Here is a 16,969-nt window from a genome sequence, read left to right as displayed (position 1 = left end):
AAGATGTTTTTGTTTGTTTTTGTTGTTGTTTTGATTTATTTGTGTATCCCAAGTACTCAGAGGGCGCTGTGTATTTGGAGAGTATCATGAGAATATGATGAATAAATGGATAGCTGAAGGAGGTGTTGGCACGCGGATCGTCTGTATGTTCTAGCATGGTGCTGACGATACAATGGTTAGAATAAGTTCTTGGCTGGTAGACACAGATTTGTGCTCTAGTCTATTAATAATAAGTCAGAACCTCATCCTCTATAGGCCCGCTTTACAAGGTAATTTTTAATATGTTATTCTTCCTCTTTAAAATCACCCGTTTATTTGTTCCTCCCTTGTGATAAGGGAGTGTCATAACTTGAAGGGATGAGGAGGGAGAAATGAAATGAGCTATTCTTTTAGGGGGAGTTAAACTTTGTTGAAAATTGGTTTGAATATATCAAATAGAACGAAAAGGAAAGAAATTGAACATATAAATTCCTCTCGCTCTGTAACAGGAACAGGGCTCAGCAAAGCTAGTGATCATTAGGTCTAGCTGGGGGTGGTGCCAGGCTTGGCACCCAGGATCTCTGAATATTCAGAAGTAAACACAGTCTCAGAAACACGGAGTGAGGCTGCCATGTTCTGAGAAGTTGAACAGCGGAGTTTAGCTAGAATTAAGAATAAAGAAAAGCCTTAGGGAATCTGGCCAGAGGAATAAATGAGAGCCGGACGTGGTGGTGCACACCTGTGACCCCAGCATTTAGCAGGAAGAGGCCGGAAGATCAAGGAGCACACGGCCACCGAGCTCCGTGCGCCCCGTCTAAACAATAAGAGATCGATTACAAGGTGCCGTAACTAGTATAGATAAAGAATCCGTCCTCATCTGCGTCAGTGATGTTGAAATAATTTTTAAGCAATAAAATTCTTTTTAGAAAGAGATCTTCTGAGAGGTCAATATGCACACTTAACTTAAAGGAGGCGGGCGGTTACTGCCCCGGCTGTTGGGCAGAACGAGGAAGAAGACAGCAGCCGGCTGTGGTGCATTTTCGTGTTTTAAGCACTGACAACTTTGGGTCCTGTGCTGCCAGAAAGAAAAAAAAAAAAACAGCCTCATTTTCCTCTTCCAGTCTCTTCTTCCCTTGCACAAACAGATGAAAAAGGGAAAGGAAAAAGTTTGCATAAGAGATGCTCTTTGTTCTGATTAGAAGCTGGTAAGGGACTCAAGATTCACGGAAAGTCTAGCCTTCAAGGATAGGAGGTCTTTGATGCCTCAAACTGCGGAGGAAAGAGAATCTTTCCCATTTTAGACGATTCAGTGGGAAGACGCTCACTCATGGACTAAATTTAGACTTTTAAACTCTTTCCCTGCTAGTGCTAGTGGAGGTGAGTATAATTGAGTACAATACTTGGAGCGTTAGTATTACAACTGCTTTTTAAACAAAAGAGTTTCCTTGTGCTTTATTAAAAACCAGGCTAGTGAATCTTGACTAGCATGCGGGCCACCCACGGCAGGCATGCATTCTATTGTGTGTGGTTTGGACTGCGTCTGGCCAGCAGCACTTGCTGAGGACCCTCTCCTCCCTCCGGTGAGGCGGTGAGGCGCTGTGAGTGGTGATGCAAACGTGCCCGCCCTTTTCTGGGAAGACAGAAAGCCTGAGTCAGGCGGCCGCGGCTATTAAAGCGCTGGGTAGGGCAGCTGCAGGCACTTCGAGGATGAGGCTTCCCTGCTGGTTCTGGCTGAGCTCCGCGGCCGTCCTAGCTGCCTGCAGAGCAGCGGGGCAGGCACACAACCTGACGGAGGGGCTGGGGGATGCGAGCGCCCAGGCCGCCTGCCCTGCCAGGTTGGAGGGCAGCGGGAAGTGCGAGGGGAGCCAGTGCCCCTTCCAGCTAACCCTGCCCACGCTGACCCTCCAGCTTCCGTGGCAGCTTGGCAGCATGGAGGAGGTGCTCAAAGAAGTGCGGACCCTCAAGGAAGCTGTCAACAACCTCAAGAAATCCTGCCAGGACTGCAGGCTGCAGGCTGACGACCATGGAGACCCGGGCGGGAATGGAGCAGGGACAGCCCCGGAGGACAACCGAGTCCAGGAACTGGAGAGTCAGGTGAACAAACTGACTTCAGAGCTGAAGAATGCCAAGGACGAGATTCAGGGGCTGCAGGGGCGCCTGGAGACGCTCCATCTCGTAAATATGAACAACATCGAAACCTACGTCGACGACAAAGTGGCCAATCTAACATCTGTGGTCAACAGTTTGGACGGTAAATGCTCCAAGTGTCCCAGCCAAGAATACATCCAGTCACAGCCAGGTAGGTGTGACGGGGCTCTTACCGTTTGTCCATGAACGCTGTGTAGCGAGATAGAGGCCATAAACATTAACCTGAGAGAGTGAGTTAATAAGCCTTTCATCTGTTCCTTACGGCAGGAGAAACAAATATTTGCTCAAATGAGACGTGGTAAAGGACCTAATTACAAAAATCCTATTAGCCGTGTTCGATAGAGACACTTGCCGTCAGTCTCTAAACTTTCTATGCTAGCCGACCTATGCACAAGCAGAAACAGGTTCCTCTCAGGCTGGTGCGTTTAGCCTGCTCAGTGTCTCTGGACACCAAAGGCAAAATTCCTGGCTGTGCTTACTAAGGGCACGGAAATCAGGTCTGGGGTGGGCGGGCCGATTCTCAGAGCAGCAAGTGGTCTCTTTGGAAGGCTTTTGCAAACAATCCGCTATGCTTGATTCTCAACTATCTAGTGAGAACGGGAGATTTTATACATAGAACAAAAGCAGCTTCGTGTGTGTGCCAGACTTTTGGTTTAAGACTGAGTGGCATATCCATTCTCACCATCCCAGTTAGTTAATCGTAATGCTGTTTATAAAGACCACAGACTAACTGCCTACTGTGAGCGTAGCACTGTTTCCCACCGTTTCTGAGTTCCCACGGCAGCTGCTCGTATGGTGTTGCCACACTCCAGAAGGCCACCTCTCTGTTAGGATCTGTGCCCATCCTGACTGTGAGGTTGGCGAGACAGTGGAGAGCACTTCATTTGGAGTCTCCTGGGGGTGACAGGTCATGGTGTCAAGGACCACCACCACCAGTGACCCTTATCACCAGGAAGATGTTGATGTTTTAGGTGACATCACAAGGTGTATATTAGATATGGCACTGTACAGTAACTTTTAATAATACAAAAAATTCTATTATTTACCTTTTCTCCTAAAACTTTTAGGAAATGAAATATTATGAGTTCTATATAGACACAAATAGATTTTTCTGCCCCATAAGTACCTTATATTAAACTTACTTTACTTGACTCAAATCTTAATGAAAATCAACTGGGAACAAATAGTTGGTCTCTGACCTCTACAAAACCCTGTTGACTGATTACACTGAGCGGAATCACCCTGATGCTTCTCCTAGAAATCAAACTGTAAAATGCTGGTTGACTATCCCATCCTGGATAATAAATCCAGAGTAATATTGGTATATTATTGGGGAAAGCCTTTATCTAACTTGGACCTCTCTACAGCTGTCAGGTAAAATGTGAGTTATGGCGCAATGCTGCACAATGAAGGTTGACACTTTACTCGGGACATGGCCTGTCAGCTTTGCTGATTGTGTCTAGGATGTGGTCCTAGGAGACTCGGGCTCACCTCAGCTTCAGGACAGAGGAAAGCATGCATGGTTATGGGAACAAGTTCTCTGCCAGGCAGATTTGACCCCATGTTCTAGCTCCTACCACTTGTTCCAAGCGGGAGAGATCATTGCTCTTCTTTGAGACTAAATGACTATACAGGCAAGCTGGCAGTAACTCTGTCTCACCAGGACGATGTGTGGATTCAACCTGGAAATGTTACAGAGCTTGGCTGAGTTTCTGGAGGGAGTTGGCCCTCTCTAAACCTTGCTTACACCTACCCTGTCTTGCTTGCTGTTAGTGTTCTCACTACTGTTACCAAGCACGACAGTCTCCGTAACCAGGTCCAGGGGAGTGTGCCAGAACCAGGTTCCATGGTTACCAATAACTAACTTATCAAATTGCTTTGGAGTCTAAGAATTCTTCAGATGCATAGCTGTTATTAACAAAATTCCATGCTTTTCTCTCTCCCTTCTTTTCAGTTCAACATCTAATATACAAAGATTGTTCTGACTACTACGTGATAGGAAAAAGAAGCAGCGAGACCTACAGAGTTACCCCAGATCCCAGACACAGTAGCTTTGAGGTCTACTGTGACATGGAGACCATGGGGGGAGGCTGGACGGTGCTACAGGCTCGCCTTGATGGAAGTACCAACTTCACCAGGGACTGGAAAGACTACAAAGCGGGCTTTGGAAACCTTGACCGGGAGTTTTGGCTGGGTAACGATAAGATTCATCTGCTGACCAAGAGTAGGGAAATGATTTTGAGAATAGACCTCGAAGACTTTAATGGGGTCACCCTGTATGCCTTGTACGATCAGTTTTACGTGGCTAACGAGTTTCTGAAATACCGATTACACATTGGTAACTATAACGGCACAGCAGGAGACGCCTTACGTTTCAGTAAACATTACAACCACGACCTGAAGTTTTTCACCACCCCAGACAGAGACAATGACCGCTATCCCTCTGGGAACTGTGGGCTTTACTACAGCTCAGGCTGGTGGTTTGATGCCTGTCTCTCTGCAAACTTAAATGGCAAATATTATCACCAGAAATACAAGGGTGTCCGCAATGGGATTTTCTGGGGCACCTGGCCGGGGATAAGTCAGGCACAGCCTGGAGGCTACAGGTCCTCCTTTAAGCAGGCCAAGATGATGATGAGACCCAAGAATTTCAAACCATAAATTGTCAGTGTTCATCTCTCCAGACACTCATTGTCTAAAGGCATTGAGTTCCTTCTGCCCTTTGCATAGGCCTGAGTTTATAGTCCTTTGCTTTGGCTAACACATTTCCTTTTAAACTTCACAGCTTTTAAAATAAAGCTAGAAGTATCTAAAAAGACTACTTTGTTGCCATTATACATGAATGCTTGAAAGCCCTAGAGGTATTGACAGTCATACATTATATTTGCAAACCCTTTAATTTTTATTAGTTAAAAGTTCCCTACTAGATTTATTATTTTTACAGTTAAAAAGCTAAATTATTCAGCAAGCTAAACATCTCTATAAGCAACTTTTATTTTCACAATAATAAACATGCATATTTGCAAATACATTAGTCTTTTCAGGCCCAGGTTATTCATATATCTGTAGTCAAGAACTGTAGAGCTTTCTTTGAGCCACGACGACCTTAAAGCATTTTAGTTCTTAAAAAAGAAGCAGGGGCACAATATGTGTAGCGAAGCTTATTGAAGTGATACTCATGAGATGTATAATGTGGCAGTAAAATACCTTAGAATGTAGTGTGTCCCTTCCCCATCCTCACTGGGAAACCACGTTGCCCTGGAGACTTTGGTTTAGTGGTACTTCATTCACTGTTTAGAGCCGATGCAAAGGCTACATTGTTGCCAACCCCTGCTCCTTATGCACAATAGTTTTTAATGAAGGTGCTAGGCTACTGTAAGGCTTCCTTGGGGAAAGGCACGGTAGAGGGGAAAAAAAGTTTATCTAATACTTTAAAAGCCAATCCCATACCCAAAGCAATACTGTTGTTGAGGAATCAACTTCCTAGGAAGCTGACTTTTCTAGAATAAATTTATTTATTAAGATGAATTTTGAAATAGTTCAAATGTTATACATTTTAATCCTATATATATATATATATATATATATATATATATATATATATAATTCCTGGAGCTTTTAGAATTCCTTAATTGTGGAATGCCAAGGATCATATCAGAAGGCTTTAGGAGCAGTTTTGTTTTATCATTGTGCAGAAGGACCTCTGCAGAGAGAAACAAGCAGCCGCACATGCACATCTGAAATGCCCGAGTGAGCGCTGTGTGTGTCAGGCATCTGAAGGAACCGCACAGCATGCAATGTGCAAGCCATAACTTTGGTCTTAATGTTTCAGTGTGGTTTTCAATATATTAACCGAGCTTTAAAACACGTTCGTAAAGATTCAGCGTCTTTGAATACAGTTAGGGAGGACAGTTACTGACTTTACTACTTAAACATTCAAATATGCAGCCATTGTCAAAATATCGTTAAGAGGTGCAAGATATTATTTTAAAAATATAAAACATGAATCATTCAGGTAAATAAATGAAAATTAATCTATTATTAATACAATTAAATTACCAGAGTAAGGTAAATACATGCTGAACTAAGTGACCAAAATGTAAACTATAGATTCCAAAGGCTGTTTACATACTTTGTAGAGTATTGGATGTAAATGGCATAATTGGTGGTGTGGTTACACACCCTTTAATCCCAGCACTCGGGAGGCAGAGGCAGGCCGGTCTCTGTGAGTTCAAGTACAGCTTGATATACAGACTGAGTTCCAGGATAGCCTGGTCTACAAGAGCTAGTTCTAGGACAGACTTCGAAGCTATAGAAAAATCCTGTCTCAAAAAAAAACAGAACAACAACAACAACAACAAAAAGACAAAAATTTTTATATTATATAATATACATGTTTTAAATCCTGTCTACCATATATAACTATATATAATATATAAGTCTAAAGAACTTCAGTCATAAAGTTGGGCTTTATCCAGCCATATGATCATATAGGCTGATCATAGCAAAGCAAAGTACACACTTATTTTTAGTGTGTCTTTTTCAGGGAAGTTTGGTGAATAACAATGAATCCATGTAAAGTATATTTGCACAGTCAAGGGATCAAAATGTTTCTTCTATTATACTCTTATGATAGTTTTCTAATGAACTCTTTAACACAGAAATTTATTTTTTAAATCATTTTTGCCAGTCATTTAAAAATATATTGTGGACTTTGATAATCTTTAACATGTTCATTGAAATAGACCTTTGTCTTTACTATTTACTAATATATGCCAATGCTCATATTTGCAAATATATATTTTTAGAGTCTTGGCTTCCTTTGAGTGACTAACATTGATTTTAATTATTACTTTATTACTGAACATTATTATCCTTTAAAATGCTGAGTGAAACTAATTTCCTAGGAATTTGGCTGATTCGCCTGTCACTAAATGAGAAGGTCATTTTGCTGATAAGCAGGAATGCACCAAATATATTCCTGTATCGGATGAATAGAGTGTGCATATGCAAAACATATGAAACATCTGAACCCCAATATTGGCTGGTTCTTGACTTTCAATAGTTTCCCCTTACCCCTCAAAAAGTTTTAAAGATAAAATGGATGCATGTAGTTACAATAAACTCTTGTTTTAAAGATCTTTTCATTGATGTGTATTTAAGGTTATGTTTCATGTCTCTTTAAAGCCTGGTACAATAAAATATTTAAACTTCATATCTATCCTTCAATGTGGAAACATTGTCTGTAAAATGACATTTATATATCTATTATTATCTGAAAAGTTGAACCACATTTATATGACCTAGATAATATCCCTGAATCTTTAACAACACTGAGTATTATTTCTTTAAAAGGAAGCAAATGGACAGAGAGAAGAACACCATTATCTATTTCCTTTTAGGATACTGTCGACACACCCTCGGTATGGAATTTCCCGTTTTTCCTCTGTGGTGTTTAACTCTCCCTCCCCTTTGCCATCATTAATGTTACAGGTGGGGTTAGCGCTCCTCTCCTGATGGATGCAGACCCATGCCAAGGTCTTCACTGCGGCTGTGAAGAGCCAGAAATGAGAGAGTCCAAAACACTCCACTCCCTAAACATGGCTCTCTTATAGTTTGAGGTGTTCCCTTCCTCAATGTCTGTCGAGGCACTGTTTGTCTGCCTGGGAGACACCATTGCTTTCTTTGCTGAAGGAATGGTTTGATTTCTCTAGGCTTCTCCATCCTGCTTATCAGAACCCACAAGGGCGTGCTCTGATTATGAAGCGTAAAATCACACAGCGGGGAAGTCTCTGCACATCCTTGCCAGTTTAGCAAGAGCGCCAAGGAAGACATATGTAGACAGATTTGGAGGCAGTGTGACAGAGAAGAGTAATTTTTAGAAGTGATTGAGTTTGGTGGCATATATCCTTTCACCAAAATTTATTCTCCCCAAGAGGAGTCAAGGAGAAACGGTTTGCTCTAATGGTTCGCCTACCTAATTAACATACTGATATTCAATAGCAGCTTCTGTTAATGAAGCTGAGAAGCCAGAAATGTCTTCAAACTCAAAGGCTTTTGGAGGTGAGAAGTCTGTGTGGAGTTTGCCTCAATTCATTTAACCTGCACTTGTCCCAGAAAGTCTCCTTGGAGGATAAAGATTACCACTGAACAACACAGGTAACCCTGCCTCCCAGTTTAAACCGGAAGAAATTTTCATGACAAGCACCACATGTGTGAGGATTAGAGGAGGCAGTACTAACTGAGCACAGGGTATAGAGGGAAGACGTCTCTGTGCTGACCATTGTAGAGACCTGACCGGACCATACAGGCCACATTCCTACGTGGTATGGCAGTCAAAATTCTGTGCAACCTGGCAAGGCACAACCTGCCGCCCTCCTAAGGATATGCTAATGCGTTCTGCTCCCTCTACTGTAATTTAGGAGGTCGCCTGGGGAGGAGGTGTTTTTCAGTCTGACAGAACAGGCATAGGTGTGGATGTGACCTAAGTCATTCTCCCTGCTCCCTAGGAAACAGAATGCTGATGAATGTCCCCTGTAGTTTACGTTTTGATATAAAAGCTGTTTGGAGAGTTAACTTGGATGATTTTCAGGATGTAAATTCAGGATTTCATAAAGGATCCCTAAAAACTCCCTCCCGATATAGTTATGAGAGTTGTGTTTTCTTTTTCTTTCTTTTTTTTTTTTTTTTTTTTTTTGCTGAGTTCAGGACTTTTCATTTTGATTCCCACTCAATTCTAAGAAAACCACCCTCATTTTCTTATACTAGATCAGAAAATGGTCGTGTGTCTGTGTCTCTCATTGCCTGGGACCTTCAGGCAATGAAGTTATTTTTCTTTAAGAATTTTAAACAACTACAGTCCTGAAAGTAAATTCCAGGATCCAAGGAAGGCGCCCCACATTACCCTCTGCAAACATGCTAAGATCTTCGTGATCTGTTGCTACATCTAGGTGAGTTGTATTTTCATTCCCACACCTCCACTCTGGAACTAAAAATAACTTAGGTCCTGGACCTGGACAGACTCCATGTTAACAGAGATGTGAAGAAAGGAGTGAGAAAGCAGAGAAAGATCTGAGAAGAGCGAGTTCCAAGCCAAGGGAGCAAGAAGCATCCACATTTGGAGTCTGGAGAGCAGCTGGCACATTTGAGAGTCATCAGAGATATCAGTGATACTGATCTATTTCTTTCATAAGTATTTATAAAAGTTATCCAAGTGAGAGGTAGCTAAACTTAAATTCCTAGCCACCCTCCTAGCACTGACCCCGGATAAGGATGACAGCAACTAGTCTGGCTAGTAACGTTCACCAATACCGCACTGGACCCTCGCCCAGGGGCACTGCCAGCATCTCTGTTTGCCTTGTGAACACTGCTCCAGGAGGCAATGCTTTCTTCCCTGGGAGGGACGCTAACTACCGACTGTCAATCATGTGTGAGCCATCATCCAGGTCCCGGTTTCCAGACGTTCTTGGTGTATTTCTTAAAAAGTGACTAATTTTCTACAGAAAAGCTCACACAGTGACCCCCAGTCTCATTCCTCCGCTGACTTTTCCACGGTACATCTTGTTAGGGCCGAGATCATTTGTATCCAACCAAAACAATTATATAATTTTTTGGACAGGAGATAGTTTTAAATTAATGTATTTTCAAGGGTGTCAGTGTCCCTACTTAACCTAGTGTTTAAAAACTGTCTTCCTGAAGCTAAGTCACATTTATAACAGTGCTGACAGAAAGGGCAAACAAATCCCCATGCTGTCCAAACACGGCGTGCTCCCTGGTTACTGTGGCAGGCGTGCTCCCTGGTTACGTGGCAGGATTCACTGCTGGGTGCTTTCTGCTCAAACACAAAGTGCTTTGAAAGTTATCTGAAAGCTGGAGGACTTCTCATGCAAATACCAAAGTTCTTATTTTCATCTATTAAAGAGAACAATTTTATAAAGTGATTCACTTGAAAATCAATGATATTAGGAAGGGTTATTTATTAAAAACTATCTATTCTATTTGAGGAAATGTTTAAAATTCTTTGAGATTTTCATTATTTGTATTTTATTTGTATGAGTGTTTGACTGAGTGTGTGTGTGTGTACAGCATGCATGCAGTGCTCCAGATGGCCAGAAGAGGGCATTAGATCTCCTGGAACTGGAATTACAGAGGGTTGTGAGCCAGTACATGGGTGCTAGGAACTGGACCAGGTCCTCTGGAAAAGCAGCCATGTTCTTGACTGCTGAGTCATTGCTTCAGTCTTTTGAACAAGTTTTAAAACCAAATGGAGTCAACTCTTAGAAGCTCCCCTCCCCCAGGGACCCAGACCGTGGGGAACTGCAGAAGTGGACCAGGACAGACACCTTCACTGTGAACACAGGGTTGAAGTTTAACACGCTGAACTGTGGGTAGAGATTCTCACCCTGTTTGCAGTGGTCCCACGCCCCTGCACACATGTCAGGGCTGGCAAAGAAAGCAGGATTGAGAAGTTCCAACGAGCTGTAGGCTGAAGCATTGTTCAAACTGAAAGCAGGACTGACAAGTTCGGTCCATCTGTAGCCTGAAACATTGTCCCAACTGTAACAGCTCAGCTCCTCTAGATCTTGGGGTCTTTTGTTTTACTGAAATAAAACATTTGACAATCACACCTTTTCTACCACATATTCTGAGGGGTTCGGTTGTGAAATAAAATAGGATAATTGTATGGTGGTTCTAACACATCCATATGGAATGTGAAAATATGTAAATCACCGAGAACTCAGGTTGACTTTATATGAAACTGCACTCAGAAATGAAGATGCCTCCTTTGGACATTTGCTTTAGAAGTGGTGATTATGTGTCTTCTCTCTCTCTCTCTCTCTCTCTCTCTCTCTCTCTCTCTCTCTCTCACCTAGGGCAGCTACACACAGAACGGTGAGCCCTTTCTGAAGTCACTTCAGATTCGCTTTAAACAGGGAAGGAAAGCATGAGAGGAGAGCAGCACAGCAGCAGGGCCAGGTTACGGGAGAAGTGAGCAGCTCCGTGTGCAAGGGAGACACGGGGAAGAACTTGGGACCCCAGCTGGCCCCAAATCAGAACGGCTAGACCGCTGAAGCTGTACCTCCGGGTAGGGAGCAGAGGCATCTGCAGACTGGAAAGTCCAGAGCTCGAGGAAGCAGGAACTAATTTGGCTGCAGCAGGCTGTGCTGGCAGGGAGCGGGAACAAAAGATGGTGGCTCAGATTGCTGCTGAGGGATTTGACTGTTGAAGACCAGGAAGTGGCAATGATCAAGCAAAGGAAACTTCAAATATAACTATTGTAATCTCCTCCGGCCGCCTGTCAGCAACTCCTGCCTGGGCCTGGAGGGGACCATGGGATGTTGGGTGGGAAGGTTCTGGAAAGAAGATTGAACACTGCTTCATAAAACAGCAACAGACAGCAAGGAGAAAGTGGGTGGAGCTACAAAGAAAAGCATGGCCGGAGGGTGAGACACTGGAGCCGCTGGACCTCTTTAGGCTGGCGCTCTTCAGGGTCTGGAAGGCGCGGAATCTCCTGTGCTCAGGAGGAATTTTAGCCTGTTTTGCACTGGGTGAGCCATGGAACTCACACCTCCTTTTCCTTAGGAGACACCTCAGCAGCACCACATGGCTTCTCAAGGCTTTCTGCAGTGAATCTGCATTTCCTTCAACTGTGCTGGGCGAGGGTCAAGGCCAGGGAGTGAACCGCTGTTTTATTCTGTCCACGCGAGTGCAGCCTGTTCAAAGGCTCCCCGTGTGGTCCCTCTGGAGTGAGGGCAGGGGCTGGTGTTTATGTGACTACAGAGAACCTGTGTGTGGATTCTGGGAGGAGGAGAGAAAAGACGGACGTAAACGTAACCCTGAAATGATACCGTCACTGTGCGGCAGCTGTGAAGAAAGGACATGAACTGGAATAAAAAAAAATGCTTCAGTAATCTAACAAGACTCAGGGAACCCGAAAGCCTCGCTGACAACGAGCACACGGAGCAGAACCAGGAACTATCTTTATCCAATCATTCCCACACCACCTACTGATCTTCTCCCATCAAATTATTAAAATTTAGGCTATTCAAACACAGTCCATACCCATTACAGGGAGCAAAACTGTCTTCTAATTCTGAGGATTAATACCAGCTAATTCTTGTAGCCCCCCCCCCATTTATATTGATGACTCTACCCAGCTGTGCCTGTGTGCTTCAGTTTGGTTCACATGGGTGAGACTGTGAAAAGCACTTTTGTGTCCCAAGACAAGGGATTTGACATTGCTGGTGTCTCCTTCCTTTTCCTTCACACTAACTGCCGCAGATGGAGCAAAGGTTCAAATGTGACTCAAATCGTCATGGTAGTATGAGAAAGCACAGGAAACAAATTTATAGCCTCAGAGTAACAAAGGTCTTTCAAAGTCTGACAAAACCCTGGAGCTGCAAAGAAACAATCGATTCAAGCATCTAAGATGCATTTCCATATTGGGAATAAAGCTCCACGAGCAAAGGAAAACTAATGGAACCATAAACTCAAAGATTGCACACTATACACAAAGGCCTTTAGAAGTAATAGTGTGTAGAGAATTCCTACGAATCTATAAGAAAAAAAATTCAAGCCCCCAGTGAAAAGTAGAATGTTAAGAAAAGACACACACAAAGGAAGCACAGAGGGGCCTCCGCTTAACCGCATGTCTAGCTCCTACAGGCTGGTGCATTCCACGCGCCCTGCACGCCTGAGCTGGCCACACCTTGCTCTGTACAACCCGATAATGCGGTCTGTGTGAGTCACCCAGCCTCTGGCTTCCTGCTTCTCATCTTATCCTTCCTTTGGCCTCCCCAGCACACCTCTCGGACGAGCTGACCAATGCAGAGTGCACACCTCAGCTGCTCTAAGCACCTCGGGGCGCACAACACCCCAGAAACCCATGGGGATTATTTAGATTGGCTCTTCCTAAAAGCTCGCCTTGTATCTTTAGCTCAGACACCGCGGTACAGCTTCTTCCCCAGTTCTCCCTTTCTGTCCACCTCCCCATCTACTCTAATACTTAGGCCCGGCCCCTGCCACCACACGGCGTCCATCTGCTCAGGAACTGTGAGTAGTGAAATATCTATTACCGAGGAGGGCATCTCCTGACTTGTCGGCCTTCACAAACTTCAAATTTTCTATTATCATGGTGTGTGTGTGTGTGTGTGTGTGTGTGTGTGTGTGTGTGTGTGTGTGGTGTGTGCCACGGATCTCATGTGGCTGAGCCTGGCTTTAGGTTTTCTATGTAGCAGATGACATCTTGAATTCCTGACTGCCTGCCTCCACCTCCCAAATGCTGGGGTTGAACAGTATGTGCCACCGTGCCAGACTGAGAACCCTCTGTGTTAGGCAACCGCTCTGCCAACTGAGCTACCTCCCTAGTCCAGTATGCTGTCTTTCAGGATAGTCTGATGCAGAAACAGAAGCCCCCCCTTACTGCAAGGTAAATACAAGGGTATGATAAAAACACACCACCACCACCCCCCAAGTAAGAAAACATCCCAGGACATACAACAACCGTTAATGAGTGAAGCCATGAATTGGAGAGAAAGCAAGGAAGGATGTATAAGGGTTTGGAGGAAGGGAACGGAGGTATGACTTAATTATATTACAATCTCAAAAACAAAAAACATAATTAAAAACATTACATAGCAGGCAGAGCTGATTGGAATAAAGAAAGCCACATATATGGTTGCAAATTGTTACAATCTTCTAGGGAAGGCATCGTAACAGTGAAGACACAGTTTAAATACACAGACTATGATCCGGCAATTGCATTTCTGGATATATAACAATGTTTTACAAACGGGATCTGAAGAGATATTTGTATATCATGTTTGGAGAAGCTGAGAAACGAACAGAGCTGCGGTGTTCACTGACACGAGAGTGGATAATCACACAGGGTGAAATTCTGACAGAGGCTCCAGCGTGGCTGAAACTTCAGGACACTATGCTACGTAGAATCAGTCAGCTGCACACAGGAAACTGACGTGTGATTCCCCTTACAGGAATGATGTGGAGCGGCCACACTCACAGAGATGGGGAGCAGGGGGGTGGGTGGTTCAGGGACTCCAGAAAGGAGAAGTGGGTAACTATTTAATGATCACGAAGTTTCAGTTTTGCTAGCGAAAACGTTCCAGAAAATGCCGGGATGGAGCAAGAGAGTGCTCAACATCACTAAAAATGTAAAAATGAATGCATTTTATCATAAAGATTCAGAACTAAATATACCCACTGACCCAGCAACTCCACTATTATGAATTTGTCTTTTTAATCTGATAATCCCAGTGTGAAATGGTGCACACAAGGTTATTCAATCTATCATTGTTTCTAATGGAAGCATAAGATTGAGAATGACCAAAGTCTCAGGACAGAGAATTGCTTAAAAAGTGTTATACTGAAATACTGTGTGGATCATAAAACAATATGAACATAAATTTGTATGTGTAAAATGTGCATTCTAATACCACTTCCTTGTTTGTGCACAGACATAAAAGATGGCTCGTCACTGTGGCTCTGAGGGGTGGACTTCAGAGAGTGGAACGGGGTAGAAGGCTAACTAATTTTCATTGTATATGGTCCTGTGCCCTTTGAATTTTGTGCTATGTGCCGTTTTTACAAATTAAATATTAGTTTTAATTTAAAAGTTAATCTCATGGTTGAAACAAACTTTGTTATGAGGCTCCCGCTAGCCTGTGGTAGAAGTCCCAGTCTGGGCACCTCTCACTGCTTAGCCACGGACAACCTGATTTTGCTGCTCGGAGAGTGACCGATGGTGCTGGTCAGTGTCATCTGTAAATCTGGGTACAACATGGCCAGATACCCAATCCTACTCCATTTTGTTTACTGCCCAAGGCTCCATCTACGGATGTCAATACTTTCTCGTGACATTACAGTCACATATTTTAATTGGAAAGGGTATTCTTGATTTCAATACTTGAACTTTCCGTTTCAATTCTCAGTATAAGTGGTTCTTAGGATGCTAAGGGTACACAAGACGTCCAGTCTCAGAGACCCACGGCTATCCAAAGCCAACTTATTTCTCCTCCAAGGCATGTTCTTTCTTTTATTTAAGGAGAGAATAATAGCATGAATTATTTCTCCTAGTTCTTACTTTCGAAAGCAACATCTGCTCACAATAACTACTAAAACCAAACAACAACAACAAGAAACCAGCATCTATTTTTAAAGTCCTTTCCTGAACCCTCAGGAAGGCTCAGGGCCTCACACCATCATATGGTCTAACACTAAGCAACACCACCAGCCATTTGGTAACACATCGAGACACAGTCTCCATAGCCTGGCTAGGGTAGCCTTGAACATGATCTTGTCTCTACCTCCCAGTAGATGGATTATAGTATTATACGACCATACCCAGAAAGGAGTTTATTCTTAACATTCAACCAAGTTCTTATAACAGATAAAATATCAATAGAAAATAGTAACTATGAATGTGAAAATGCATATGCACCAGTGTACACACTCACGTTCCATGGGAGGCCCACATTATGTCAGAAAACATGGAGACACACATAAACCAAAAGAGAGGAAAAGAATACAAGCAGATGAGGGCCACATGGTGGCCGCTACCTTGGGCCTGGTGAACCGTGGATGTTCAGGGAAGATGTTGAGGATGCGAAGGTAAGATGCTCTTCAGGTAGGAAGGGGAGGATGAGAAGGTGGACGGCTCTTCGGGTAGGAAGGGGAGGATGAGAAGGTGGACGGCTCTTCAGGTAGGAAGGGAGAAGACGCTGTTTTGCCTGTCCTGGTTTTTATTGCTCTTTTGAATCCCACTCTCTCTCTTTCAATCAGTTTTTTTTTTTCTCGATCATTTTTCCTGACCACAACCTAAATTCCGGGCCAGATCCAGTCTTTATGTCATCATTTTGAAGGTGCTGAGAGTGAGGTCACTTCACCAAGGACCTCTTCTCTGACCCTGTTCTGCAGCGCATACTTTACTGACAGGATTCAGAAGCATCCACCTGCTTTATGAAGAGCACTAGGGTCCACATAATGATGATGCAAAAGCTCTTTATGGATGGACACAAGCTGTGTGATATCTAAATACTGCATTGCATCCCTGGTTCATCCCGAGTTCTTCTTGCAGAATGGAAATCATTTAAAATCTCCATCTTACTGCCAGAGTCAAAGTAACATCAGTTAATCAATCAATCAATGAAAACAAATAAAACCACCTCTATCTATGTGAGTAGTTGGTGTGGGAGAATTATCTGTATTCTGTCAATCATGTATTTTAATAAAACGCTGATTGGCCAGGCAGGCAGTAAAGGCAGGTCAACCAGACAGGAAGTAGAGGTGGATCAAAGAGAACAGGAATATTCTGGGAAGCAGGAAGCTCCCTCTGCCATTCCTACCCAGCTCACCGAAGAGGCAACATGTGAGCTGCTACGCTGAGAAAGGTACTGAGCCGTGTGGCTAACAGAGATAATAATAATGGATTAATATAAGTTACAAGAACTAATAAGAAGCCTGACCTAATGGGCCAATCAGCTTTATAACTTATAGAGATCTCTGTGTGATTGATTTTCTCTGGGACTTGCTGGTTGTGGGGTACCAGACGGGAACAGATACCCCAACAAGCTGGTCCCTACATGTTACAAGTAGTGAGAACTTCGTTTAGTAAACTGTGAGTGTCTTTAAAATTTCTTAACAGCCACGTAAAATCTTAGGTTACTTTTGTAAGGTTGCCTGAATGTTAGAAGGAAAAGTGAAAACATGCCAGCAGGACTAAGATTTATAGGAAGATTTTTAAAAAGGAAGTTAGTACATAGAAAAAAAAACCCTACTTCCTCCAAGTATAGCTATTAGTGTGGTACGAAAACCAAAAAGGGAAAGA

The 16,969-nt window shown here is 43.4% G+C and overlaps 2 protein-coding genes across 3 annotated transcripts in view; one reads left to right on the top strand and one right to left on the bottom strand.

Annotated features, from left to right (window-relative positions):
* Positions 1-16,969, bottom strand: part of Ccdc146 (coiled-coil domain containing 146) — a 123,893-nt gene that overhangs the window by 77,217 nt on the left and 29,707 nt on the right. The window lies entirely within an intron of this gene.
* Positions 1,633-7,342, top strand: Fgl2 (fibrinogen like 2). The gene is made up of 2 exons (XM_048433525.3): positions 1,633-2,278; positions 4,082-7,342. The coding sequence occupies exons 1-2, from the start codon at positions 1,687-1,689 to the stop codon at positions 4,786-4,788; spliced, it is 1,299 nt and encodes a 432-aa protein (XP_048289482.1). The 5' UTR covers positions 1,633-1,686; the 3' UTR covers positions 4,789-7,342.

The sequence above is a fragment of the Myodes glareolus genome, chromosome 27, assembly GCF_982192425.1.
Source record: "Myodes glareolus chromosome 27, mMyoGla1.1, whole genome shotgun sequence".
Taxonomy (NCBI): domain Eukaryota; kingdom Metazoa; phylum Chordata; class Mammalia; order Rodentia; family Cricetidae; genus Myodes; species Myodes glareolus.
The sequence above is the reverse complement of the archived record's forward strand: the minus strand, read 5'-3'. Positions and strand labels throughout refer to the sequence as shown.

Coding starts and splice junctions, on each gene's coding strand:
- Fgl2 (XM_048433525.3), top strand. CDS start 1,687: ATGAGGCTTCCCTGCTGGTTCTGGCTGAGCTCCGCGGCCGTCCTAGCT. Junction 2,279..4,081: donor ATACATCCAGTCACAGCCAG/GTAGGTGTGACG, acceptor CCTTCTTTTCAG/TTCAACATCTAATATACAAA.